The sequence below is a fragment of the Rhinolophus ferrumequinum genome, chromosome 3 (assembly GCF_004115265.2).
Source record: "Rhinolophus ferrumequinum isolate MPI-CBG mRhiFer1 chromosome 3, mRhiFer1_v1.p, whole genome shotgun sequence".
In the NCBI taxonomy this organism is placed as follows: Eukaryota; Metazoa; Chordata; class Mammalia; order Chiroptera; family Rhinolophidae; genus Rhinolophus; species Rhinolophus ferrumequinum.
In genome coordinates this window covers 46,005,577-46,033,137 of record NC_046286.1, presented here as the reverse complement: position 1 = coordinate 46,033,137, position 27,561 = coordinate 46,005,577, and the positions used below count along the sequence as shown (strand labels likewise).

The 27,561-nt window shown below is 37.5% G+C and overlaps 1 protein-coding gene across 1 annotated transcript; it reads left to right on the top strand.

Moving 5' to 3' along the window:
• The first annotated feature begins 3,354 nt into the window (after positions 1-3,354).
• On the top strand, positions 3,355-27,436 carry UBE2J1 (ubiquitin conjugating enzyme E2 J1). Its single transcript, XM_033102457.1, has 8 exons — positions 3,355-4,030; positions 10,711-10,784; positions 12,039-12,170; positions 14,379-14,463; positions 14,745-14,850; positions 17,527-17,656; positions 18,908-19,027; positions 24,113-27,436. Exons 1-8 carry the CDS (start codon positions 4,000-4,002, stop codon positions 24,389-24,391), a joined length of 957 nt encoding a protein of 318 aa, XP_032958348.1. The 5' UTR covers positions 3,355-3,999; the 3' UTR covers positions 24,392-27,436.
• Positions 27,437-27,561: the final 125 nt, after the last annotated feature.

The following is a 27,561-nucleotide window of genomic DNA, read 5'->3' as shown; positions in this document are numbered from 1 at the left end:
ACCTCTGTAAAATGAATTTCAAAGTATTCAAATCAAGACATAAATGAGGACCTAGAAAAATTTCCTTTTATCAGTATGATAAAAATGATATACCAAAAAAGATAAGAACTTTTAATGTAATTGTAAACTGAGTATTTAAGTAAATTGTTTTTTCTGAGACCTCAATTGTCTTCATCTGTAAAGAGGATATAAATAATGAGGACTTATAAGACCTTTAATATCATAACTTATGGCCCCAAATTTGGAGATTTGCAGCTTGAATTCTGAAGTTGCTTAGAAGGCATTGAAACCGGAGGGCAACCGAGTCCGGGGTTTTATGCTGCCTTCGCTGCTCAGGCAATAGACCGACACAGGAGTTGGGCCATAGAATAAGCGTTTATTTTCAGAGCACCGGTGGTCTGGGAAGGCAGCAGGTTAACACCTTCAAAAATTGCCTTAACATTCTCAGACTGACTTGGGTATTTAAGGGAAAATCGGGGCGTTCGTCTAAAGGCTATGTGAGGGTTGGGATGGGGTCTGCATGGAGCCTTCCCTCTGGCAACGTGATGCTCGATTCTGCAGTGGTGTCAGCAACCCAGAAAGGATGATGTCTGGAAAGAATGATGCTAGACCATTGAGACTGTGAGCAATAAGCCTAAGGATATTAATCATAAGTTTCAGGGTAATTTTCTAAAACGGGGAACTGGGTGGGACGGGACATTCTGAGCTCAAGCCGCAAAGAGATGATTTATTGTTAAGCTATAGGTAGGTGAAGGAAGGTGAGGCCAGGGACGTGGACAGGCCTCTACTACTGGGGTCCCAACAGGGCCCTGCTTCAGCATAACTTTGCCCTTTTGGGGCTCCGAAACCACCTGTAGAGCAAGAAGCTCCCATGTAGTGATTGTGTTGTTTGAAAAATGGTACCCCCTGTGCGGTTCCTAAGCAACACCCCCTGTCCTGGACCTATTGACCCAAAGTCTTTGTCCTGTAAGCCTGAACTAGGACTTTGATAAATGCTTAATCACGTTACCCATTGTTCTTATCATTAAAAGTTCAGTTGCCCCCACCAATCAGAAAATGAATGATGTTTAAGTTTATAACCTTGTTTCCCTAGCAACCCTTTTTTTCAAAACCCTGTTTTCCTCTGCCCCAATGTGTCTTTGGTTCACATGTTCTCTGATATACAATTCATATATGAGTAAAACTCTCTTTTAATTTCTTTGGGAACTTTCGTTAACAATAATCTGTGCTGCTGACAAGGCTGTTGTGAAGAATAAGTGAGTTGATGTATGTGTGGAGGAGAAAGAAATTTTCCTCTACTTTCAAGGTTCTTTTGGCTGGTCTAATAATCAAATCGATTAGCAAGAGAAAATAACTAAATTTAATACATACATGGTAGGGGAACCCCACATACCTGAGAGACCCCATACGAACTTGCCACTGTGCACTTACATTGGCAGCACTGTACAAACAGCCTGGTAAGATTTCATAACCTTGGTATATCAGTGTCTCACAGCTGTGTTCATATCGACGTGTGGTGGTGTCTTGCTGAGTGGTGTTCGTTACTATTGTTGCGTGTTTTTGTGTGCTGTCACAAGAATGTCTGAGTTGGAAATAGAGCAATGAACAAACATTAAATTTCTTGTTAAATTTGGCAAGAGTGGAAGTGAAATCAGGGGTGTTAGTCCAAGTTAATGGAATAACGCCATGAAGAAAACGGCAGTGCACAAATGGATTACAAATGGATTAAATGTTATTCTGAGGGAAGAGAATGTGTCACTGATGAAGAGAGGTCAGGGCGGCCAGTAATGAGCAGAATTGACAAAAACAGTTGTCAAATTGTGCGTCAAAATCCTCGGCTGACTGAGAGAAGCTTAGCAGACCAAGTAAGAATCGATAAACAGAAAAATCTTAACTGAAAATGTTGGCATGAGAAATGTGTGTGTAAAAATGGTTCCAAATGATGAACAAAAAGCAAAGGAGAGTCGAAGTTTGCCAAGACCTTTTGGAGAGGCAGGACAATGTTTTGGGCTGTGTTATCACTGGTGATGAAAAATGGGTGTACTGCCAATACGACCCTGAAACAAAGCATCAAAGTCAGCCAATGGAAGTCAGCCAATGATAGATGACCAAAATAGTTCTGTCAGTCCAAACCAAGAGTCAAAACCATGTTGCTAACCTTTTTTGATATCAGAAGTATTATTCATTATGAATTTGTATCAACTGGACAAATAGTTAACCAAGTTTACTATTTGGAAGTGCTGAAAAGGCTACGTGAAAAAGTTAAGACGAAAAACGATCTGAACTTTTCGCCAACAGTTCTTGGCTCTGGCATCGCGACAATGCACCAGCTCACACAGCACTATCTGTGAGGGAGTTTTTAGCTAGTAAACAAATCACTATTGGAACACCCTCCCTGCTCACCTGATCTGGCCCCCAATGACTTCTTTCTTTACCTGAAGATAAAGGAAATACTGAAAGGAAGACATTTTGATGACATTCAGGACATCAAGGGTAATGTGACGACAGCTCTGATGGCCATTCCAGGAAAAGAGTTCCAAAATTGCTTTGAAGGGTGGACTAGGCACTGGCATCAGTGCATAGCTTCCCAAGGGGAGTACTTCAAAGTTGACCGTAGTGATATTCAGCAATGACATATGTGGCACTTTTTCTAAGATGAGTTGCTAAATTTAATTGTCCCACCTCATAGAGTCAACTTTCTCTTCCAAGTACACAGAAGGAGATATAAAAATACTTCCTTTACAAATGTAAATTTCCCTTACAAAAGGGTAACTTCTGTTTTCAAAGATTCTCCTCTCCTGTGCCTTGTTTCTCAAAATAATCCTTGTGCCAAAGAGGCATATTTTGGGGGTGGCATGTTCTGCTACCCTTCAAAACCAAAGTTGTCTATCTTTATATAACAAAATAAAACGTGCCCAACCAACCTGATTAACTGTCTTCATCCCGCCTAGTTTTCCTTCCTTCTTCAATCTCCCCACCATTCCAATTCCTCTCTCCTTTTCCTAAATCCTTGTTCCTCTTTTAAAACTTCAGAACCCATAGACCCCTTTTCCACGATCCCACTCTTTCCACAATGAACCATGAAGTGTGTCCTTTGAGATTCAACCTTTCATATTTGTATGCTTTTCCCCCAATTCAATGTAATTTCTTAGTTTCATTTTTTGACAAGTTTCAAAATTTTTTAAATTCCTTACAATACTTAAACGTGTCTGGCACCTAAATACATTATCTGAAAAAAAAAATGTTATTAAAATCCGACTCAATTTCCCTTATCACCGGAATTTCCTTTCACTACTTAACTGTTTCCACCCCAAACTACTGAATCTAAAAAAAGCATTTCGCAGACACCTAGGGGCAGCTCGCAGGTAGCCGGGCTACAGGACAGTTTTGCAGCGGGAGCCCCGGGCTACCGCCTGACCTCTCGAGGGCTGGGGTCTGGGACCACACCCGCAGCAGGTAGGGTCAGGTCCGCTTCCAGCCACGCCGTTCCTCAGTAACAGCCGCGAGCGCCTGGGGACCCCGGATGGGCCCGGCGGAAGATCGGCGAGCGGGCTTCGTGGGGCCACGGCGGCAGCAGAGTGACCGCAGGCTGCGCTGACCCACCGCCACGAAGCGACTGCCACGTCAGACCAACTTCACAAAACCTGGGCGAGGGCGGTGACGCAGGCCCGGCGGCCTGGCGGGGTTGGGCCGGGGGCCAATAGAGAAGGCTGACCTCGAGCCCCGCCGCCCCCTTCAGCGACGCCCCGGCCGGCGCCGGCGCCTGCCAGGCCCTCAGGGAGGCGGGGGAACAGCGGAAAAGGCGGCGCCATCGCGAAGCCCGCGCCTCGCCCGCACCCTCACCACCTGGTCCACAGTCCGGCCCAGGGCTGGGCGGCGTCTGCGGAAGCTCCCTCTGCCTGGCGCAATCGCCCCGAACCGCTCTGAGACCGGGGCACCAGCGGCGTGGAGAGGAGACGGCGGCGGGTAGGGCGGCCGGAGCCGGGACAGCGACCAGCCATGGAGACGCGCTACAACCTGAAGAGTCCGGGTGAGCAGGGCTGGAGGCGGTGGGCAGCACTGTCGGAGTGGACTGGAGTGACCCTGGACTCCGGGGCCCGGCGCTGCGGTCCCCTCGCGTCCGCCGCGACTCGCGGCTCCATTCCCGGTGTCGCGCTCTACGCGAGACCGCCGCCTGCAGGGCTGGTGCAGGCCGCAGGGCACGGCGGCCGGGCGGGCACAGTCGGCTGAGTCTGGGGACTGGCCAGCGCTCCGCAGCACCCGGACTCTCCTTTCCCTCATCTGCGTCGCGTAAGCTGGGTTATAAACGCATCCCTAAGAACAGGTGCAAAGGTGATGATGTCCGTGAGTAATAGTTAACAGCCCCTGGCCGGACTGCATCCTGAACACCGTCGTTATCCCTTCTCCGAAGCTGCCACTGGACTCCTTAGCTGCTTGACTCACCCGCATTTGAGGATTTAGTTGCTTAAATATCCCATTTGCAGCATTTGGAGCTAATAGAATTACAGACATAAATGAAATGTTCTGTACTAAACCGGTTAGCCAGAGAGCTAAGGAAACTAGTTGAGTCGTGTACTTTAGAGCTAACCTGATTTTTTGTCATACTGACTAATCTGATTATATATATATTATATATATTATGTATATATTGTATATTATATACATAATATATATATATATGTGTGTGTTTGTATGTATGTGTGTGTGGGTGTGTATATATATGTGTATATATATATACACATATATATACATATATATATATATTTAGTCATTGAAACTTCTTTTCCTGTATTTAATGTCCCTGTTTCATTCACAGAAGCAGCCCAAACAATCCTAGCCTCAAATTCTTTTCTAGTGCATTATAAAGATGCAGGAAAAGTAATCAGCTCTCAGATTAAGGCAGGCTTGAAATGAATCATTGTGTTCTATAAATGGTATTTATTCTATCTGTACCTTGATAAATTTGTCAGGAGGGAGAAACTCCACAGTTTCGTTCTAAATGATAATCCTAAAATATTAGAGATGGTTTGACCAACTCTTGCTGCTTATTATTTTTTTCTTCCAAAAAAGCAGCTTCTCAGTAGGAATCTTTCCTTATGGAAAGAGTTCACATTGTGAATCTTTGATTTTTTTAAATACTTAAGAATATGCAAAGACTCCAGAAGAGCCTGAGGATATTGATTGAACAGAGTTTGTTAACTTGAGTGCTGTCAGGCTAAGAAATGTTAAGTGAACAAGTATGTAGAATTGGTCATAAAATTTGAGGGGGCCATAAATTCCTGTAAGAATCTGCTAAAGGCTATGATCTATTTAAAAAAACATTTATACAATTCAATTTCAGTGGGTTCACAACTTTCCCCCTCTAGCCGATCTCTTAAGAATGCCAGGGGGAAAAATTAAAGCGAAAGAGAGAAGGAAAAACTTAACTTTAAGGTTAGATGGTAGAATGGTTAAATTATTTAGATTGTGGTAGATTTAAATAAAACGGGGAGGAGGGTAAAAATGTATGGTGACTTCTTGGTCACTTGGTACCAAGTTCCTTAGGATACCTGAGATAATGCAAATGTAAATGCACTATCCAGAGATAATGCAAATGTAATAGTACAATTTAGAGTGGAGATTGTCAGGACATTCCTGAATTTTACAGGTTATAATACCTGAGATTGTGATAAACGTTTAATATTCTCCAGAATTTTGTACGTTTCTGAAGTATATGACCTGCAGGCAGGCTGAGTTTTGGTCAACATGCTTCTAGCTGTAATAAATTGCTTCCTCTTTTTGGTTTCAGTTCCTCAAAGGTGGTGTTACTGTTCTAAAACAGAATTTTTAAAAAATCTTTTTTTGTTTTTGTGTGGATCATTTTGAGTTCATGGAGAAGGTGAATTAAATGTGATTTGGGACTTATTGAAAAGCTAGGAGGCATAGTGAAAATGCTTCCTTACTTTGTTTTGTTGTTCAGTCCTGTGATATTTTGGGAGTAATGTATATGTAAAAGGAAGTAGTTAAAAACACTGCACACTGTAAGATAAGAGATACAATCCTTTTTCTCTCTGTCTCATGTGGAGTTGCCTTAGAAGTATGGATGGGACAATTAAGACAATACAGGTAACTGGTTAAGGGTCATTGTGCTAACATGTGGATAATATATACGGATAACAAAAGACGAATACAAATCACATTTGACTTTTGCAATTACAAGAGGTGCTCAAAGTGGTTACCATCTGCTTCCAGACACTTCTGATTATGGCGAACTACTGCTTGAGCAACGTTGACCAAAGTGTCCACTTGTATACATTTTTTTGGCACCGCCGATATAATCAGTCACTATTGTCACCAGGTCAATTAAAACAAAACAAAGCATGATTAAATCACTCCTTAAATTGAGATGTCTTCAGTAGCTTCCTCATGGCTGTGGATAAAGTTCAAAGTAAATAAACCGTTCAGCTTGGCCTACTGGGCTGCTCTTGATTTGATCCTTGCCTTCCCCGTCAGCCTCACCTTCTACCACTCCTATGCTCCTTTGCATTTTCACCAACTGTCCATTCTTCATCCACTGGGGAGCCTGAGTGACCCCCCAGATGGAGCTCTTCTCACCTTTATGTCTTGGTCCCTGTTGGGACCTCTGCTTTGAATGCCTTCCCTTTAAGGCAGCTGAAATTCCTATTAACTCTTCAAGCTTCTTTAAGGCTCAGTCTTGTTCAACTTCTGCAGGCAGGCTAACGTAGTCCCTATATTTGTATATACTTGGTCATTGTATTGTGATTGTTCTCATGTCTTTCTCACTGTGCGTATTTTGAAGGCAAGAAGCAGGTTTTGGTCATTCTTCTATCTCCATTGCTCAGATATTCTCTGAATGTTTTTTGAATGGATGGGTCTTTATGGGCAGAAACATTAGTCTTTAAACATTTGCTTAAGTACCTTTACTAATGGAGCGTGACATTGGGTTCAGGTGCTCCATATACCTGCCTCCTGCATTTTACCCATGCTTTGGAGATTGATGATATCAAGATATTTGCTTTCCAAAAGAAATATATCCATGAGAGACCGTCACGTGTGAAAGATCCCCGTGGCTGGAGCTCTGTCTCCAAACCCCAGTGTACGAGCCCAGTGAGCTAGTAGCCTGGACATGTGAAGAATGCTAATGCCTAGGTCTATAGAACCTAGAGCTTGGACCCAGAGAGATCACGTGGCCTCCATGAAAAGGAAGAACAAGAGCAGGCATGCAGGAGCTCCCCACCCCCTTCCCTGGCACGTTTTATCTCACTGTGGTAGGAGAATTCCATTAAATAACCTTGCAAAGAGATAAGAGAGGAGCTGACAGGGGAAAACGTTTTCTCTCTAGCCGTGTGGTAGCAAGAGATGGCACATCAGCAGTGGCAGACCATGATCTTGCTCTAGTTGCCAGTCAGTACTTTGAATCTTGACTATCCCATAGCAGTGGTATTTCTCCTCGGGATCCAGGGAAGCCATGCCATATGGCCAACTACATATGCTCAAGGCCTGATTTTGAATCAGGGAGAATCACTGAGAGGGCCTTATATCCCAATCCATTTCTGACCCTAATAACTTGTGACTAGGGGAAGAGGAAGAGTTGAAAAGGAAAGGAGAATTAATGTGAAGAAATTATTGACTTCCATTTGACAGACATAAACATTGAGGCAGAATAAGATTAAGTGACTAGTTCAAGGATTTAGGCCTAAGGAATCAGAGCTAGCATTTTATTGCAGCTCTAATCCTAGAGTCCATGTTCGTTTACACTAAGGCATTCGTGATGTATATTATTCCAGAAAAATAAAAAATAGATTATGAAGACATTAGACTAATCTCACCTTCTGTTTGGTTATGTGGCTTTAGTTCTCACATGTGTGTGACCTGTGTGACCTATGAACTAATAAAATCAACATTTTTAGTTGTTGAACCAATGATTGTTCCTTTAAATTGTTTCTTGTAGCATTTCTGACCCTTTCCTATATCTCTCATAATATCCAGGTGCTATTGGGTGTTTATTTTTTCTCTTCTATTGAACTGAGCTGAGTGAAGAGGCAGAGAAAATGTGATAAGGGTATGGAACGACAAAATCTGACCTCTTCGGCTTAGTCATTATTCAGCTAGGAATGAGGACGGAAGGAAAAACAATCTCCTTGGCATCTTTGATTGCTGATAGCAGCCAAACTAATTAACTTCCTAATAGCTTTCATGATTTTACTTATATCTAATAATACATTAATTTAAAAGAATGATATTTTTATATGCTTTCTTATTCCATGGGCCCCTCAGCTAGAATAGGTGGAAATAGCCTGAAAGCCCTTCCATGTTCGCTTCTTCAACCAAAACAGCTATTACTTGTTTTACATATTGAGGTGCTCACTTTTTCTTTGAACAAAGGATTTTCTCTTATTGTCAAATAAGTTGGAAAACCACTGCCTTTAATCAGATGCTTGAAAAGAGATTTGTTGAGGGAATATAGTAAAATTCAATTCAACTAATATTTGAGTGCTTACTACGTGCAGGAGACTGCAGTGTAGTAGGTTGTTGAGCAGGAAAGACGTGTTAAGTAATTACAAGTGAGATGAACTGTGTAACTGCTAAGAGACAGTCTTATGAGGGATTATAGTAAGGAAACTCAAGCTAGTATCTAGGGCAGTGGCTTCCAAACCTAACTGAGCATTGTAATAACTTCTAGAGCATTCCTGGTCTCCCCTCCCCTCCCAGAATTCCTCAGGGATTTTTATCTGTCCAGATGGGAATCTCTAGGCACTCCTCTGAGGGTGGACAAGGGAAGGTGTCAGGAACACCTTCCTGAGGAAGTTACTTAAAGGTCTGGTGGGAGCCAGCAGATAATACAGTGGGGGTGGGAGCAGCATTGCAAGCCGAGGAACCAGTTTGTAGGAAGAAGGTCTGGAGTAGAGAGAAGCGGAATGTGTTCAAGAATTGAATAAAGCCTAATGTCTAGAGCTTGAGGTGGAGAGTGTCTCAACATGTAAATGTTTCCAATATAGCATCTATCATGCTGTTTTGTATTGACTTTCTCCCCCCCAAGACTGTAACCTTCTTGATAACCAAAACTATATTTTATCTTGGTTGTAACTAGTATGAGCATCTAGTATGCTAGTATGAGCTCAGTGATAAATAATTGATGATCAAGGGAACAAAGTCTCTGCCTACAGGTGGAATAGGATAGTCACTTAAGAACTTCATTTTTACCTTAGCAACCCTTGATTAAAATGAAATTTGATACAAAAGTCCTGATACATCCTGAATTGTGTGATTGCGTGGGAGCTGCTTCTCAGTTAACCTGTCTCCCCATAACTTTCCACCCTATGTCTCCACACATTTTACTTTTATTGTTTCCTCTGCATATTCATAGCCACCTTCATAATCCATATTGTCTGTCGCTCAGATGTCAGTCCCTGACCTCTTTTCAGGCTGGTCTTCAGGTTAGGTACATTCCTCTCTTATAGCACCAATATCAGTCGGTTTTCAGAGTTTTGTGGAGCCTTGGGCTACCTGTTTTGTTTTGTTTTTCTTCTGGCTTTGCTATCCTAAACCAGTACCCTGACCTTTTCTAGTACCTAACGTCTGAGGTAGGAAGGGCTGGGATCAATGGATTGCCCTTTGAGAGCCAATAGGGAAGGCAAAAGGATACACATACAGGTAGGACTGTAGATTGTGACAGGCTGCTGAGGGTCATTTATCATGAAAATAGAAGGCTATGCCATTAACTGGAAAAGGTGGAAGACAAGAGAGACAAGTGAGTTAATAGGTATGAGGTAGTGTTGGGGTGCTAGCTGGAGCGTGGGCCAGTGGGCTTACTAGAGAAATATACTCGTAGGAACATGGGGTGGCATTGTGTTCAGGGGAGGCTGTTGATAATAACTACAGTGCCATCAGTGTTCCTGTCTCTGTGACTCTTTTGCCCCCTTCAGTAATGCTCATCTCTTTGGGTATAGACACCAAGAAGAACTAAAAAGATGAACTAAAGCCAAGAGTGTGGATATAGAGGGGAAATGAATTTCGGGATAGGTGGGGTAAAGAAAGTTGTAGGTCAGTGGATTGGAGATTTTAATTAAGCTGAAGAATCATTTCAAAAAGGACATCAACTAGGGCTATGGAGATTCAGTGACTTCTGGGGACAGTCCCATTAAATTAATGCAAGTAGGTGTCAAGTCTCAAGAGGTTGAAAATATAGGCAGGGGTGACTGTTCATGAGCATGAGTTCCAGAGGGCACGTTTTCGTTAATATAACCATTTTAACAAGGTAGAGTTGGATTGTGTGAGTTGGAACCCCATATCTGTCATTTACTAGTTGTGTGACCTTGGACAAGTTTCTTTGTCTGGAAAATGGGGATAAAAATAGAACTTATCTCATAGCGTAGTTTTGAGGATTATATGAGTTAATGTTTGAGTGCAACCACATAGGAAGTGTATATAAGTACTTATTAAATAAAAATAGTGTCTTTATGAGACTTCCCTGTATATTTAATATAATGTATGTGTATAACTCTTCTGATGTCTAGCTACCATTTCTTTCCCCTTCCCCTCCAATTATTACTATTATCCCATAATTAAACCATTACTGTATACTCAGTTGAACCAGTCCTCTATACATGTTCTGTTAAAGTAGAAACTTTTTCATTAGGTTTGTAAGTCTGTGCCAATCACTTGGAAAAGTGTATTTTAAATGTCTCTGTCTTATGAATTTTATTTTAGCTGTTAAACGTTTAATGAAAGAAGCGGCAGAATTGAAAGATCCAACAGATCATTACCATGCACAGCCTTTAGAGGTTAGTTTCTGTCTCCATCTTCTACATACAGATTTCAATATTTTAAATAAATTCCTTAAAATTGTTTCTTCATTCCTTTGAACATTACAGATTTGTTTGATTAATATATTTTACTCCCTGTGTTTCCTGAGTACGTACTTCATTAGCCATTCAAAATCAGACATTTTAGAAGAAGCAGATTTCTGATCTCTATAAAATGGGTTTCAGATGCTCAATTGATTTTAGGTCTTGAACATGAAGGAAGAAGGGGAAGTGGAAAGAACCCAATACTCATTTACAGTTTGGAAGACCTAGTCCCTTGAGCGGTCTCTGCAGCTAGTCTGGGCTTTTTGTACGGACATCTCTCTCTTCAGTCTTCTCATCTATAAAAGGAGGGCCTTTAAATGTACTCAGTCTGGTTTCCATGGTAATAGTGCGAATAAAATATAATAATGTATGTGCAAGTATTTTGCAAACTGTAAAATACTTGTTAACTGTAAGATCATTTTGATAGCATATGTATTAATATTACTGACCATTTATAAATAAGCCCTTAGGTTTCTATGAGGGATAATTTTAAGTTTGTTAAAATAATCCAAATTTATATTAGTTATTTGTTTATACAGTTGACCCTTGAACACGGGCTGGGGCACCAACCTCTCTGCACAGTTGAAATCTATGTATAATTTGACTCCCCAAAAACTGAACTACTAATAGCCTACTATTGACCAGAAGCCTTCCTGATATCATCAATAATCAATTAACACATATTTTGTATGTTATATGTATTATATACTGTATTCTTACAATAAAGTAAGCTAGAGAAAAGAAAATGTTATTAAAATCCTACGGAAGAGAAAATGCATTTATAGTACTGTAGTATTTATTGAAAAAAATCTCTATATATAAGTGGACCACACATTTAAAAGCCATGATGTTCAAGGATCAACTGTATAATAATTATCACTAATTAGTATTCAAGGACTAATTTCTAGCTTAAGTAAATCTATAATCTTATTTATGAACACATAACAACACTCATTTTTAAATATATTTCTTTAAAAAAGATTTCGCTCTTACGCAATATGAAAGCTAGATTAAATAGCTTTTATCTGTAACTTTTAAACTTGAGACATTTCGTGCATTAGAAACTGTTCTAGCAATAAAATAAAACATTTAATTTTTCTCACCCAATAATATTTCTAATAATTGTTGATAAAAATGATCAAACTTTTTAATGTTATTGGTTCCTTGTTGGTTATTGTTTTTGTTCAGGATAACCTTTTTGAGTGGCACTTCACAGTTAGAGGGCCCCCAGATTCTGATTTTGATGGAGGAGTTTATCATGGACGAATAGTACTGCCACCAGAATATCCTATGAAACCACCAAGCATTATTCTCCTAACGGTAAGAATTCTTGGCTTTTTGGAATGCTTGTGATTTAACTCGTCATGGTGGCTACAAAGTATCGTCAACATACTGATTTACATTAAGAAATAAAGTGGGACATGTTATAATTTTGCCTTTGGGAACCAGGCTTGGTACTATAATTTTTTCCCCCAGAAAATAATTTATAGGAATGATTGATGCTAAGGAGTGTATAATTAGCATAGTGTGGTTGTTAGAATTCCATGAATTAATGTGTGCACTCTCGGCACAGTATCGGGCACATGGTAAGTATTCAGTAAAGGATAGTTGACGTTATTGTACCTCTTCATAATCACATCATTCCTTCAACTTCTCACTTTTCTTACACTCTGTTCTTCATTTTCCTCATTTTTATGTATAGCTCTTAGAATAAGAAGTGACATAGACTCCTCAGTAAATATTAGCTATAGTACTACTACTTATGTTTTAGAATTTCTCTCTGTTTTTACATATGTTTATCTCCATGTGAAGGAAAACTGTTGATCCAGTTTTCTCTTTCCTAGGACATGTTCCATCAGTAACTTCCTGTCTTATTGTTAAGCTTTCCTTCCCTCATTTCCTTTAATTTACAAGTGTTTGTAATTATCCCCAACCTTGAGAAAAGCAAAAATAAAACACAAAAACCTCTCTGTATCTCTGCTTACCACTTTCTGCTGCTGTCCCATTTTTCCCTTTGATAACCTTCGAGGCATCCTTACTCTGGTTTGGCCTGCCGCAGTCTGCTTTCCACACATGCTCACCACAGAAATCTCAAAGACCATTTGGAGAAATCCCACTGCCTCTGCTCAGTCTTCATCCCCTTTGCATCTAGGTGACACATCTCACACTCATGGGGTAGCAAACGGTGAAACAAAAGGCATTCACCAATAAATACCAGATTAATGCTGCTTTTACCTATATTTGGTGTAGTAGTAAGAGCATTCGTGTTAGAGCCACTAGACCTGGATTCTGGCCAGTGCTATTTCCATTACACCATGCGCAGGTTACATAATCTCTTTCAAATTTAGTTTTCTCATCTGTCAAGAGTTGTGTATGGTAAATATAATCACACTATAAAGTTCCTCATGTGTAGAAGCTGCTTAGCAAATATTAGGTGATGTTTAGAATTGTTAAGCTGGCAGTGGGGCTAGAGCAGGGTCCTGGAGGAACCCTACTGTGTTAGGAGTCACATCTTTTAGTTGCTAGAGCCTGGGGAGAGCCACGCAGTCCAGGGGGAGGGGCCGGTGCACCGGGAAACTGGTGGGGGAAAGTTGGGCAGCAGCCGCTCACCAACAAGTACAGAAATATTTTAAGAGTTAATCAGTGGTATGGTCATATTTTGCACAGTGGCTGATTTTCAGTATTTGCTGTTTCTGGTTCACGTCCTCTCTTTTGAAAACTTTCCTCTCTCTCCAACCTTCATTTAACAAATATTGATTAAACACATGTCATTCACTCTATGGGTATGGCGGAGAGTAAGCCAAATTATCTGCCCATGTGAAGCTTATATTCTAACTTTGTGCTGCTTCTTCCTTACTCTTCCCCTAAGTATGGATATTTTACAAGTTCAGACTTCAACTGTTCTCTTATTTCTCTGAAATGGCTTCAATGATCACCTCTGCAAAGTCAGGCACAAAAAATGAATATCTTCTTCTGACATCAGCTTGTCTATATTTCTACCTGCCTGCTGGACATCATCTTCTACCAAGAAAATAGATTCATGTCCAAAACTGAAATCATTATCACTGATCTTCCTCTTCTGTGTTCCTATCTTATAAAATTGCATCATCCTTCTGAAAATCACTCCCATCTCTGAACCTTCCTCACAGATAGCTAGTTCGGTGATACCAAGTCCTTAGGTTATATCCTAGTCTCTGCATATCTTCTTTTTTAGATCCTTTACAGAGCCTAGCACTATAGTAGGCACTGAGGAGGACATCAGGACATCTTTATATATCAGTTCCTGAGATTTCAGTTGTGTAACTCAGTTTCAAAAAGGTGCAACAACTTCTAAAAACAGCTTTTATTATTCATTGAGAATCCAACAAATATTTGTGGAGTGTTTATAAGAGGCCAAAAATCTACATCCTCTTAGAGATTGCATTCTTTTAAAATTATCTTCCAAAATTATTCGTATGTAAAATATATACTTAAGAAGTACAAAATATTAAACACATATAACTTTTAAATGCCTTATTTATTCCTAAGGCTAATGGACGATTTGAAGTAGGCAAGAAAATCTGTTTGAGCATCTCAGGACATCATCCTGAAACTTGGCAGCCTTCATGGAGTAGTGAGTATTAATTTAAAGTGAATATAAATCTTATATAACTTTAGTCAATTCATAATTATGAAGTCTAATACCCTCTTAAGATTGAAGCTATTTTTGATAAATAATTTGATATTGAATAAATAATAAACATGTTTTCCCTTATTTAGATTTTGGTCCTCGTTTTATTACAACCCTCCTACCTGTACCTCTTCAGTGAAAGCCTGAGTCTTTTTTTCTCTTTCCAGAGTAAACCCAGTTGCTTTTACAAAGCAATTTAGATTGATGTTTACTTTTTATTTCAGTAAGAACAGCATTATTAGCCATCATTGGGTTTATGCCAACAAAAGGAGAGGGAGCCATAGGTTCTCTAGATTACACACCTGAGGAAAGAAGAGCACTTGCCAAAAAGTAAGTTTTGCATTTCATTATTTGTTAAGATCCAAATACTATTCTGGATAATAACTATTATGAGATAGGCTCTGTGTCTTACTTCGTGAGTTGCCTTGACTACAGGACCTAGTCTTAGTTTTGCTATTTTAGAAATTCAGTTGTACCGTTTTTATCCAGGGGTGACTAGAGTCTAAAGAATTGATTTCATGCTATCTAGTTTTGGAAAGTAGTTGATAATAACCAACCTACAGTGGGAGATATCTTCTTTTAGAAAACATTACTGGTCATTGATCTCCACTTGGGCAGTTTTACAGATGAAAAAGAACTAGAGCAATTATTTGTATGTAGCTTTCCACAAGATGAAAAACTCCTTGAGGGCAGGGAGGGAACCCACTTATCCATCTTTCTATCTGCAGTATCTGACTCATAGCGTGTGCTCAAATGATCTGGAGTAAAGGAAAGGAGATTTTCTTTTAAAAATTTGTGGTTTCCTAATGTTATTGCCTTCTTAGTATTTTCCAGGTGCATTCTGTCTATGTAACCCAGATTAGTCATTAAATTCAGCGTATCTTCTCCTTTGAGTAGTGAGTGCTAAGACAAATTCTTGATTTTGATCACTTTCCTGTTCTGGACTCAGCCGCCTACTGCGGCCGACCAGCAGCCACGAATCAACGAGGAACCTGAAAGGGGGAGTGGGAATGAACAAAGACACTCACAAATGATGATGATGCGAATTTGGTCTCCAGTGATGCTGAAGCACCGGCTTTATTTTCTACCACCGTTTATATACCCTAAGAATACGTGCAGTTTTAACAGTTAGCAGATAAAGGAATGCATTACATCACAAAAAGTTATCTTTTACCTAAAACACAGAAAAGCAGAAACTACTAAACAAGCCTCAATGCTATTATCTCATTAAGAGTAAATTCATAACTTTCACATACAAGATACAAAATCCTTGAAACTTTCCCAAAGTCATTATCTCATGACAAAGCCCACCAATTATCCTGCTAGTCTTCAGTCCTCAGTGTCCGAGAACCGGTCACTCCGACCTACTTTACAGCACGCTCGCAAGCACCCTCCAGGCGCAGGCAGAGATAATGCCTTAGAAGCCGAAACAAGTTAATTATAAACTGAGCCAGTCTGCAAGGCTTGTTTAGAATAACAAGAAATCATGGCTCCCCACAGCCTACCACCCTTCATATTATATGAATTAAATTAGGCCATCTACAGATGTTTGTTAAATCAAATAAATTTTAGTGTCTGTAAGATTTGGTAGATTCCCTGGTTTCATTAACAACTTTTCTTTTAAACCTTATTCCCAGGTTCTGAGGATGTACCTTACTTGCAGCTACTATTCACAAATTATAATATGTACTTTGAATACACGGCATTTGTTTTATTTGATTGTTATATTGGCTTTCTATCTTGATACTTTTATCCAGTCCATTTCATGTACAAGTGAAAAAAAAAAAAAAGAGAAAGAACTTGTGTGTTTGGTTTTTTTTTGGTTCTAGAATCTCAGTGTATGAGGTTCTAGGTTCTTAGTTCGTATTTATTCTAGCTTCTTAGTCTGTATTAGAGGCTTTTTAAAAACCTGATTTTGTGTTTAATTATGGTAGCTTACTATCTTTGTGGATAAACTAGTATATTCAAACTAAATATTCTTTTGAGTTTCATCTGACTTCTCAGTTAACAGTGGACACATTTTAAAAGCAGATAATTTAGATACAACTGATTATCAGAAGGATATAGATAGCAATGTTGTTTCTGGTGAAACAAAAAATATTCATCAATAAATACTTAAATACTACTTTTACATATATTTTGTTTATATGAAGATACTTAATAAATTTAAATAGCATGTTCTTCAAGACCTAGGCTTTTATTATGTTGAACTAGAAGTACAATAAACAATTTTTTAAAAAGGTCAGGAATTTAGCAATATACATTTTTACATATTATATGTTATTTACTTTCAGTCATACAAATCCTCATCACTCTTGTGAGCTTTAGGGCACTTTGGGCTATTTTGGAACACAAAGGAGAAAATGAAAATGTGGAAAAACAAATAAATCTTAGGAAAGTCTAGTTAACAGATTATCTTATCTACTTAATATAATTAGTGATAAATTTCCGAGTGTTTGGATTTTCCACGAATATTCTGTCTTTCCAATTGTACTGCTATTTAGATGAATAGGATTTGTGAGTTTTTTGCCCCCTGGAAATATCTGTAAATTCTATTTTTAATTGGCTTCTTTGCTGTTTTATGTGTTTCTGCTAAAAATATTTGAGCTTTATAATGGACTTTTTTCACAGGCTTAACATAGGCTCATTATGTATGACCTTGAGGACAGTGTAGTTAGATAGTTTATATATTTTGTCATATGAATCTAAAGCTTATTTTTCTTTAGATAGTATATTGGGAAAATAATGGAATCTAAACTCGGATTTTATTTTTAATTTTTGATTTAAAAAAAATTGAGATATAATTGGCATGAATTTTTTTCTACCAACCTAACTTGTGTATTTATCTCAGAATAATTATTGCCAGAATTGTCTAATATACGTGTAGATGAATGTGATATGGAATTATCCTGTATTCCTTTAAAGTTAATCATTCATTATTCGAGTGTCTTGAATTAACATTCAAGTATTTGGTTTATACGCATCAAAAACATTATTTCCTACCAGATCGCAAGATTTCTGTTGTGAGGGATGTGGCTGCGCCATGAAGGATGTCCTGCTGCCTTTAAAATCTGGAAGTGATTCGAGCAAGGCTGACCAAGAAGCCAAGGAACTGGCTAGACAAATTAGTTTTAAGGTACTCTAAACTGATAAATAAATTCTAATTATGTAGCCCTTTTACTTTCAAATTCTGGATAGAAAATAAAGCAACATAGTTCTGTTGCCATAAGGTTTTTACAAACAATTTTTTAATTACAAACTAATTATATACATTCACAAAGGCATTATTTAGCATAGTGGTTAAAAGCTTGGACTCTAGTATACAATGCCAGGGTTCAAACCCCGACTTTGCTGCTTGTTAGTACTAAGACATCAGATATATTACTTAACCACTTTGTGCCTTTTTCTCATCTGTAAATGATAACAGTACTTATCTTGTAGGATTCTTATGAGGATTATGTGAGTTTAATACGCAAATGTATTGCAGTTTGAACTGTCCTGGGTGCTTAATAAGTTTGAACTATTATAGAAAATATAGATAAGCAATAAGAAAATAACAATCACGTATGAGCCCATCCCCAAGAAATGACTGCTGCTAACATTTTGGTATCTCTCCCTTATACCTTTTTTTCTGCATACATTTTACCCAAGCATATAATTACTTCTGGAATTTAATTAGCTCCATAAAAAAAGTCAACCTGCGTTAAGCAACGTGTTACCCCTTCCCTCTTCTCTACCGCTCTACATCCTGTCTGTCCTTCCAGGGTCCAGTTCTTGGGAGAAATTTTTTCCTTTTATTTTATTGAGCCTGAAAGAGGAGGTACTTACTATAATAAATGTTGATTATTTTCTTCCTTCTGAGGATTCCTATTGTACATAAAATAATTTCTCTGAAAATCTTAGGGCCAGATGTTTTGTACATCAGAATTTTAGATTTTAGAAAACATCAAATGTATATCATATATTAGCACCTGTAGTGGAATCTGGGGCAGTACCCCATAATCAAATCCATTAATAATATTTTATCAGCAAAGCTGGGAATACTTACAGTAATATAGAATAAAGACTTAATAGCCTCATATGTCAAGCTTTGCCTGAAAATTACAAAAAGCTTTAGATTTTAGAGATTTGGGAATTGTGTATTGTGAATGTTGGGTGTTAGTTTTGTCCCTCACCAAGTAACATCTTGGGAACAGGAATTGTCTGTGCATCTTCCTGTAATAGCTTGCATAGTGTTGGACACATGAGTGCTCAATGCTTAACTGATTAATATTGATATTAAAGGAGCAATTAAAATGAATCTAAGAGAGGGGATTTAGTAGTAGGTTGTAAGTTATTCTGTATATTTCCTCTTGTAACTCCGCTCTTGGGTATACCTTTTTTACAGGCAGAAGTCAATTCATCTGGAAAGGCTAGCACTGATTCGGACTTAAACCACTCTTTTTCACTAAATGATTTACAGGACAATATACCTACAACATTCCAGGGTGCTACGGCCAGTACATCGGTATGGTTCTTGTCTTTTACATATATGTATGTCTATATCGTTATTTACATTAGGAGGAGGAGATCCCTAAATGAAATATCTGAATATTTTGGTTCTCCTAACAGTTGGATTCTAGCCCAACTCTCCCTCTAATGAATGTTAACTGAAGCAAGTTATTCATATTTTCTGGGCCGTCTTTTTTGTTAAATGGGGCTGGACTAAATAATTTTTAGGTCCTGTTATCCCTAATTCTATGATTTCTCTGAAAAGTTAGTTTCAAAATAGTGTTACAGTCTAAATAAAATATACATACATTAGCCACTTTCTAAATAGACACTCTATCTTTGGCCGTCTTGTTAAGTTGCATTAAGGCACTGACTTAATAAAGGCCTGGAGCCAAAGATTTGCCTTAAACCTGCTCTGTCCAGTATAGTAGATACTAGCCACATGTAGCTATCAAAATTTATATTTAAATTATTCAGAATTTAGTTAAATTAAAAATTTAGTTACTCAGTCACCCCTGGCTACATTTCAAGTGATTCACAGCCACCTGTGGTTAATGGCTTCCATATTGGGCAGCTCAGGTAACGACCACGACCATCATTACAAAAAGTTCTGTTGCCCGGTGCTGCCGTGCACGTAATGTCCAATAAATAATTATTGAATGAAAGACTGAATGAACAACCCCATGGCTGTTGTTAGTTGTGCCCTGATCTGTTGTCCAAATATTGGTGGACCTAGGTCATCAGAGAGACTGATTAAGAAAACGTGACTGAATTGGTGTTAAATAATTAGGATTATGGGGGAAAACATTGACTTTCTGTATATCAAAGATGAACTATCTTTTGGCGTCTTTTTGGTAACAGATTGTTTGGTTGAGTAACCACGTCTCTCCTTGTCCCCTCCAGTTTATAGAGGGTTTTACAGGGTCAGGAAAATTGGAATAGAAGCTGGGCAAACACAGATTTGCCTTTTACTCAGGAATAATTTATTGTAAAGTGGCACTGAATAGTCTTGAGTGGCTGTCTTCTATTTAGAGAGTGAGCTGGCAGAGCAGTCGATCGGGGAAGCAGGGGAGAAGGTGCTCTGAAGGAAGTACTTGGAGGACTGGAGATGGCGTTAAAAAAAAAAAGTGTACGTTGAGAGTTAAACTGTTTTTACATAATCTCTGTGTAATTTTATGAGTTGTAGAGGAATATAATGAATTCATTTTAGTCAGTGTATGTATTAACTTTTCACCTTTAAAATTCTAGTTGTTTCTTTCATAAATAGTTTTTTTTAGAAATAGAACCTCCTTATTATAGAGAGGTGGGAGGTAATTTTTTTTTCACCAGTAAGGACTATTTCCTAATATTTGTGATGTATATAAATCTGTCTTTAGTCTATTTCAAATCTATGTCAAGTCTCCCTTTTGCATATTCCAGTTATACTTATTCTAGCTGTAATTTATTTTGTAATTAACTGTTGTCTATCTCACTTCCTAGAATGTAAGTTCCTTGAGGATCAGTACCTGGCATAGTGCCTTGTCTATAGTAGGGGGTCAGTACATTTTTGTTGATTGAACAAATGAATCTTAAGATTAGCAGTAGGAATATAGTTGAAGAAATCAAGAAGTTTAAGTAAATTAGCGCAAACAATAATGTTGTTAGAATAGTGTTTTTTTCATTTTGATTTTAAAGTACATAAAACTTAGAATTCTTTCATGGATACCAATTCTGGTTAAAACACCGACAAGCAATAAATTGTCTACAATTGCGAGTTAAACTTTACAAATCTCAGAGTGTGATTATATAATTTGATTACTATGGCGGTAACTGAAACCTGGTTTTGGCTAGGGGTGGCTGCTTTACATTCAAGTGCAATATAAATTTACTGAGATGTTATACATCAAATCCCAGAAAAGCTGTTTTTTTAGCCTTGAGGGGGCGAGAGATTGGCCAAAATCTAAATACAGCAGATACCATTAGGCCATCTGTTACTTGTTGATGCAGAATTTTTAGCTATGTAGAAATGGGAAAAATATTGGGGGTAGTTTTCTGTTCTTTCAGTCTATCAGATTCTTTCCCTCTTCCAGAGATTGAGGTTCTGAATAAGCCATCCCGTTTTGTATTAAAAAGCAAACACAAAACTCCCTCACAGATGTTGGTTATTCCAAATTATTATAGAAAAATTAATATGTGACTTATTTTTGACTGTTACTTTTTTAAAAACATTTAAATTAAATTTAAGTACAAACATCCCATACATCCACCTTCCCAGAAATGATCTCTTCATCTTAGTTAAGGAAATGGCAGTTATTGTTCCTTAAGTCTTCATTCCGTGATATATGTGTTTGGACAAGTTTAGCAAACAGCAAAGATCAGAAGTCCTACCACCAAACTTAAAGCATTTTGAAAATGCTAAAGCCAGCTTGATTCTCCATCTGGCAGTTCAATATGAACTGCTAAAATTTAGTCCAGTTAGTCCTTCAACCCCAAATAATCTAGGTTCCTCAGGGTCTATACCTTGGGATCATTGCAGTTTTCCCTTGATGTGATTGTTTTCAATAGGAAAATTTTTTGAATTTTATAATATCACAGCACTAGGTTTTAATCAATAATATATTATCCAAAAGTTATCAGAAACATAGAACCTAATTAAAGCAGTATATCTATATAAATATTTCCATTAAATGCATGTACTAAAATATTATCTAAAGTCAATGTCTAAGGGATTGTTGTTCTAACTATTAATATATTAATCACACTAATAAAGGTCTGAAAATCTGTCCTAAGTACTATCATGAATTTTTTAACCTAAATCCAGTGCCTCCAAATGAATATATTAATAGTAACAATATTAATAACTAACATTTAGTAAGTAATTGTGTATCCTTTATATAATTATTTTTATATAAATTTATATAATTATTCTTTTTAATGCTCACAACTACTAAATTGGATATTAGCCTGGTTGTACAGATGTGCGAGCTGAATCTTAGGTTTAATAACTTGTTTCGGGTCACTCGTTTACAAAGTGGCAAAGCCACCCTAGTAATGATCCCTGTTTTAGTAAGGCTCTCTGTTTTAGTCAGGTATAGAAGCAGTATCGTGTTCTCCCCTCAAACCAATGGAAAAAATAACATGTATAAAATAAAAGCTTTACACTGAGTCTTTTATGCTAGTTACTGGATTGGTAGGACCAGCAGGTTTTTTTTATTTTCCTTAAGACACCGTTTCCCTTTATAAGACTTGAGTACTTTTGCTCTATCAGATACTTTTATCTTGGCTGAACAATTGAAGGAATGGGAGATTTCAAATGGAGTGTTGTTTTATTGGCTGCTGTAGCTCAGTTCAACTCAGTGAGTATTTGTTGAGTCACTATATGATGCCTGTGACAATATGACACATAAAATGCTGCAGCTTTGGTGTATTTTCTTTCTTCAATGATCAGATTGCTCCTGGGAGTCCCAGAGTATAGAAGAAATCCAAGTTCATGCAATTCTAATTTATATCAACACTAACTTATTTTTAACTCAATGTCAATAGTTCTTTTTTATGGCTGGATCATGGGTCACTACTTTTGAGTGCTTTCAAAGGATACCATGTTTCCCGGAAAATAAGACCTAGCCGGACCATCAGCTCTAATGCATCTTGTGGAGCAAAAATTAGTATATGACCCGGTATTATTTTACTATAAGACCAGGTCTTATGTAATATAAGACTGGGTATAATATAATATAATTTATAATATAATATAATACCAGACATAATATAATATAATACCATGTCATATATTAATTTTTGCTCCAAAAGATGCATTAGAGCTGATGGTCTGGCTAGGTCTTATTTTGAGGGAAACACGGTAGTTTTAAGAAATTGAAATTATTTATGCCTTTAATGCTGAAATGAATGTCAGATTTAAAATGTAATTTTTTCTGCAGGGAACTTAGATTTTTTCCCTAAGCAGTTTTTAAGCAGTTTTTTTCCCTAATGTTTATAGCTGTTGCTGCCACAAAACCCGTTCTCTTACCTTTTTAAAAAGGTATTTGAATTACATTATTCGATTCTTTTTTCTTCTAAATATTTAAAGTTTTCTCTAATAGAAAGTATTTAAAATGTTTTATATTTGCTCAATTTTTAAAGTTATTCTGAATAAAACTCTTTTTTTTAAATAAAGAAAGTGTTCTGGCACTAATATAATCAGTATAAATTTGTTTTCAATAAAAGAATTAAAGGCCATTGAGTTACTATGGCTAGAGTTAAAGTATCTATATAAATAAAATGGAATTCATATTTTATAGAGCTTTCTTCCCTATAGAGTGTAAGTTTTTTAATCACTCGGCACTACATTGTGGTTATGCTTTGAAAGCACTCATTAAAGGATAGAAAGCAGTCGACATCCAGTGCCTTATGGGGAGCAACTATTGTACAGAAGTACAGGGTAGGTATCGAGTCTTCCACAGCTACCTCTAAATTTTTCTCAGCACAGACCCAGGGATCTCTTGACATCACGTAAAGTAACACAGTTCAAACACACAGTAAAGGGTCCTTCTGAACTTGTATTTAATTCCGTTGACAAGAATTGTGAGAAGGGATAAACCTGGTTTGCTGTGAAGAACACATGGTTTGAAATTATTTCCTATGCTCTATAATAGAAGGCATAGGAAGCACGGTGACATAGTAAAATAATATTGAAAGAAACGTTGTTCCTGAGAGGCACACTGGTGCATTTAGAAGGGCAAATTTTTATCAGAAAGTGGAAATCCAATAGCTTCCTTCCTTGACTCTCCTGAAAGAAGGGGGCTGCCCAGATACTGAGCAGATTCTATTGGAATTGCAGCTGAGGGAGAGCAGAAAGTCATCAATGGAGAATATGGGTAAACTCTGTCCTGTTCTTATTTGTTGCTGGTAAATTCCTCCTCCACCTGGTGAGTACTCAGAATAAGTTGTGTTGTTGGTTTACTCAGAAGGGTGAGTTATTAGTCTCAGCATTCAGATAATTCTTGGTAGTTTTGCCCTTCATCGTATTTAGTGCTCTGAGATTGTTTGTATTCTTGAATAGATTACAGGTATACGTACAAGTTTTCTTTGCCAATTTCAAACAAAATTTCTTAAAATTTCCTAGTACGGAGTCCCAAACCCCGCGGGAGCATCCCTTCAACAACCTGTCCAACCTGTAGCTAAGAATACCTCCATGAGTCCTCGACAGCGCAGGGCCCAGCAGCAGAGTCAGAGAAGGTCATCTGCTTCACCAGATGTAATCCAGGGCCATCCGCCAAGAGAAAACCAGACTGATCATGGCGGATCTGCTGTACTGATTGTCGTCTTGACTTTGGCATTGGCAGCTCTCATATTCCGACGGATATATCTGGCCAATGAGTACATATTTGACTTTGAGTTATGAGATTGTTTTTTGTCTTAAGAGCTGTGACTCAACTGCTTCATTAAACATTCTGCATTGGGTATAATCTAAGAATTGTTTACAAAAAAATTATTTTGTATTTACCCTTCATTCCTTTTTAGATCCTTATAAATTCAGTATAAATATAGCTAGACGTTCAGACTGTGTCCTGCTTAGTTTAAGGGACTGGAAGTCAAGTCCCTTGTCTCACTATATGACCTGCTTCAAGGGAAATCACTTGTTTCTCATGCCTCAGATTCTTTTTATGTAAATTTGTGATACTTTTCTGTATAGCCCTTTTAAATTTTTGGATAAAAGATGGTGTTTTAAGTTTCAATGAGTATTAGTAGTTACTCAGTATCGTTTATTGAGTACTCTGTTTCTACTTATGTAGAATGATACAAGGATAAGAGTTGAAAACGGAAAGTAAAACCCCTCTAATAGCTTACTCAAAATGTTATTCGTAGGAAACATACTGGGATTACCCATTCTGTGACATATTTTGTGTCCTAAACATTCTTCAATGAAAGTTAACTATTTCTGTGAAACCTTTATGAGGAAATGAGATTACATCTTGGTTATAGGATGTTACTTGAAGAGAGAATAATGCTTTGTAACCACTTTGATATGCCATTACCCTATCCTCTTCAATGTGCACATAAGATTTAAAAAAAAGAAAGAACAATCCTCCATAGAGCTTTGTTTTAAGGAAGGAAGGAAAGGCCCAAGCTAGGAAATCACTTGATTTTATTCCATAAGTTAAATGGGAGGATCTTAAGATTTCAATGTTTGGTCTACTTTGAATTGTATGTCTTTTGAGATGTATATATGCCTAGCTTTGTAATCACTATAAATTTAATTCTTCTGGAATATTCATAATGTTGAAATATTTCATGTACCATTTTAATAGAAAAGCTCAGGGCCCAAGGAACAGTAATAGAAATTAGAAAAACCTTTCTTGGAATTGTCCACCTAATCAAAGCCCAAGAAATAAATTTCAATGCAAAATCAATATATAAATTAGTGCTAGCTAGCTCCACAAACTCTAGTAGATATTTTTACCATCATAATGCCTGGTGAGAACATATAATCACAGAAAATCTTTGCCTTCAGCATGTTCAGTAGCATTATTGAAGACACTCTTGAGAGTGTTGTTAATGATGATTTAATTTTTAAATACAGGCAGTCCCTAGCTTTCAAACAGGTTATGCTCTAAAAGTGTATTTGTAAGTTAATTTTTTTACAACACCATGTTGTAAATAATGTTTAGGTTCTAGAACAGTCAACACAAATTAATCCATAATGTATCTTGAATATTTTGGGGGATGGTATCCATAAAGTCCTTATGTGGTTTTAACTAACTTAAACTATGGACAAGATAGAAACAATTCGTAAAATGATTTTAAGGGCAAATTTGATTTTTACTCCTACTATGGGACTTTGGTTCTATTAACTATCAGACACAATTTCTGTGTTCATCTGATAGCCAGTTGTCTGTTATGTCTGCATCTAAAATAAAAACATATTGTATACTATTATATAATATATAGTTATCTTAAATTTTGATAAATTGGCATTTGAAAAGTGTTTACAGATTGTTTCTGTTATATCTGCGTATAGCTGAAGTTGGTAAAGTCTAAAAAAGCCCAAGGACTTTATGAAGACCTCATATGTCAGGAAAATTATAGGTTACCATTTTATAACTTTATTGCCATGAGAAAATTCTGAAGTCTTGATTTGGAACATAAGGTGTTAGAAATACTGGTTCAATGATCAGTGCCCTAGCAAGAGGCCACTGACCCTGGAAAACCAGGTAATATTACCACCTGAGAAGAGAAAGGCCCTGTGCTCTTAACCTATCCTGAGATTAATCTTGTGCCAGAAACAGTCTTCTCTTCCCTTCCTCTAGTCACACTTGAGCTTCTGAATCTATGTCATCTTGTATGTTTCCATGTGGTGTACCTATACTTTCAAATTAATTAAGCCAAGAAGATTTTGCATTGTACAAATCCTTCTCTCTCATTTGCCTCTCTTCCCTAACCCAACACTGACAGGCCACTTTCTTGTTTGTGTTGGGGATTTTTGTTTTTTTTTTAGCACCTGATAGCATCTGAAAGGGGCATAGTTTTTGCTCCTTGCCTTTCAGCTAACACGTTACTTAAAAACCCTTAAATTGTTAATCTGACCCCCATTGTGGAGTTAATAAGCAAAATTGATCTTTGGGGCCGTGCTTACTCAAACCCCACTCCACCCTTGGGCCTCTTCAGAAAACCATTATTTTTAAAACCCCACTTTAACCCCTTAATTATAGCATAAGGTCACAACTGGATGTATGATCTGCCAGGTAAAGGCTTAGGACTCCTTCTTTCCCCCATCCTCAGATGTAGGTAACTCAGTGACTTTTTCTTTGGCCAATATAGCACATGCCCACACACCAAGGTAAAGAAGCATGCTTGAAAAAAATACATAATGTATGTTTCACCTGTAACTGTTTAAGCAATTGAAACCTTTAAAGTTTTATGTATTGTGGGGCTTTATGTAGCACTTTACATTTTCATGCTGCTTATTGTTTTTATTCTGCTGAAATAAATTAATTTCATCAAAATTCTCAACTAATTTTTAAGAAAACCTTTAAAAAGTGTTTATTATTTTGACTATGGAAATACAAAATTTACTATTTCAGGAGAATAAGAAATCTTTTTGTTATTTTTAGCTATGAATAAACTTTCTGGTATTTGGAGACCTCCCATTTTTATAGACCATAATCAGTAAACAAGCAAACCTCACATATTTGGACTTACTTGAGCAGAAACCTAGGCTGAAGTACTGAAAAGCCTATTTTGTTTTATTACTTGCAAGTACGTATATGAAAGGTGAATGCTTTTAGTGAACCTGACTTTTAACAAAGAATAATGTGTGCATTAATGTGTACTATGAAAGCCTTCGTGGGAGGCTGTACATTGCTCAAAAGCTGTTTGGAACACCTCTTTAACAGTTGCCTTCAGAACTAGTTTGAGATGCTCAATAAAACCAGTGACTTTATTCATACCTTGCTCTGACCAAACGTTGTATTCTTTATGTCATTCGGTCTTATCTCCTATCCACTCTATGTCCTTGAATAGTCTCTCACATCTTTCCGCTTCTCTTCATGCGCACTGCCACTACCCTATTTA

Coding starts and splice junctions, on each gene's coding strand:
- UBE2J1 (XM_033102457.1), top strand. CDS start 4,000: ATGGAGACGCGCTACAACCTGAAGAGTCCGG. Junction 4,031..10,710: donor CTACAACCTGAAGAGTCCGG/GTGAGCAGGGCT, acceptor ATTTTATTTTAG/CTGTTAAACGTTTAATGAAA. Junction 12,171..14,378: donor CAAGCATTATTCTCCTAACG/GTAAGAATTCTT, acceptor TTTATTCCTAAG/GCTAATGGACGATTTGAAGT.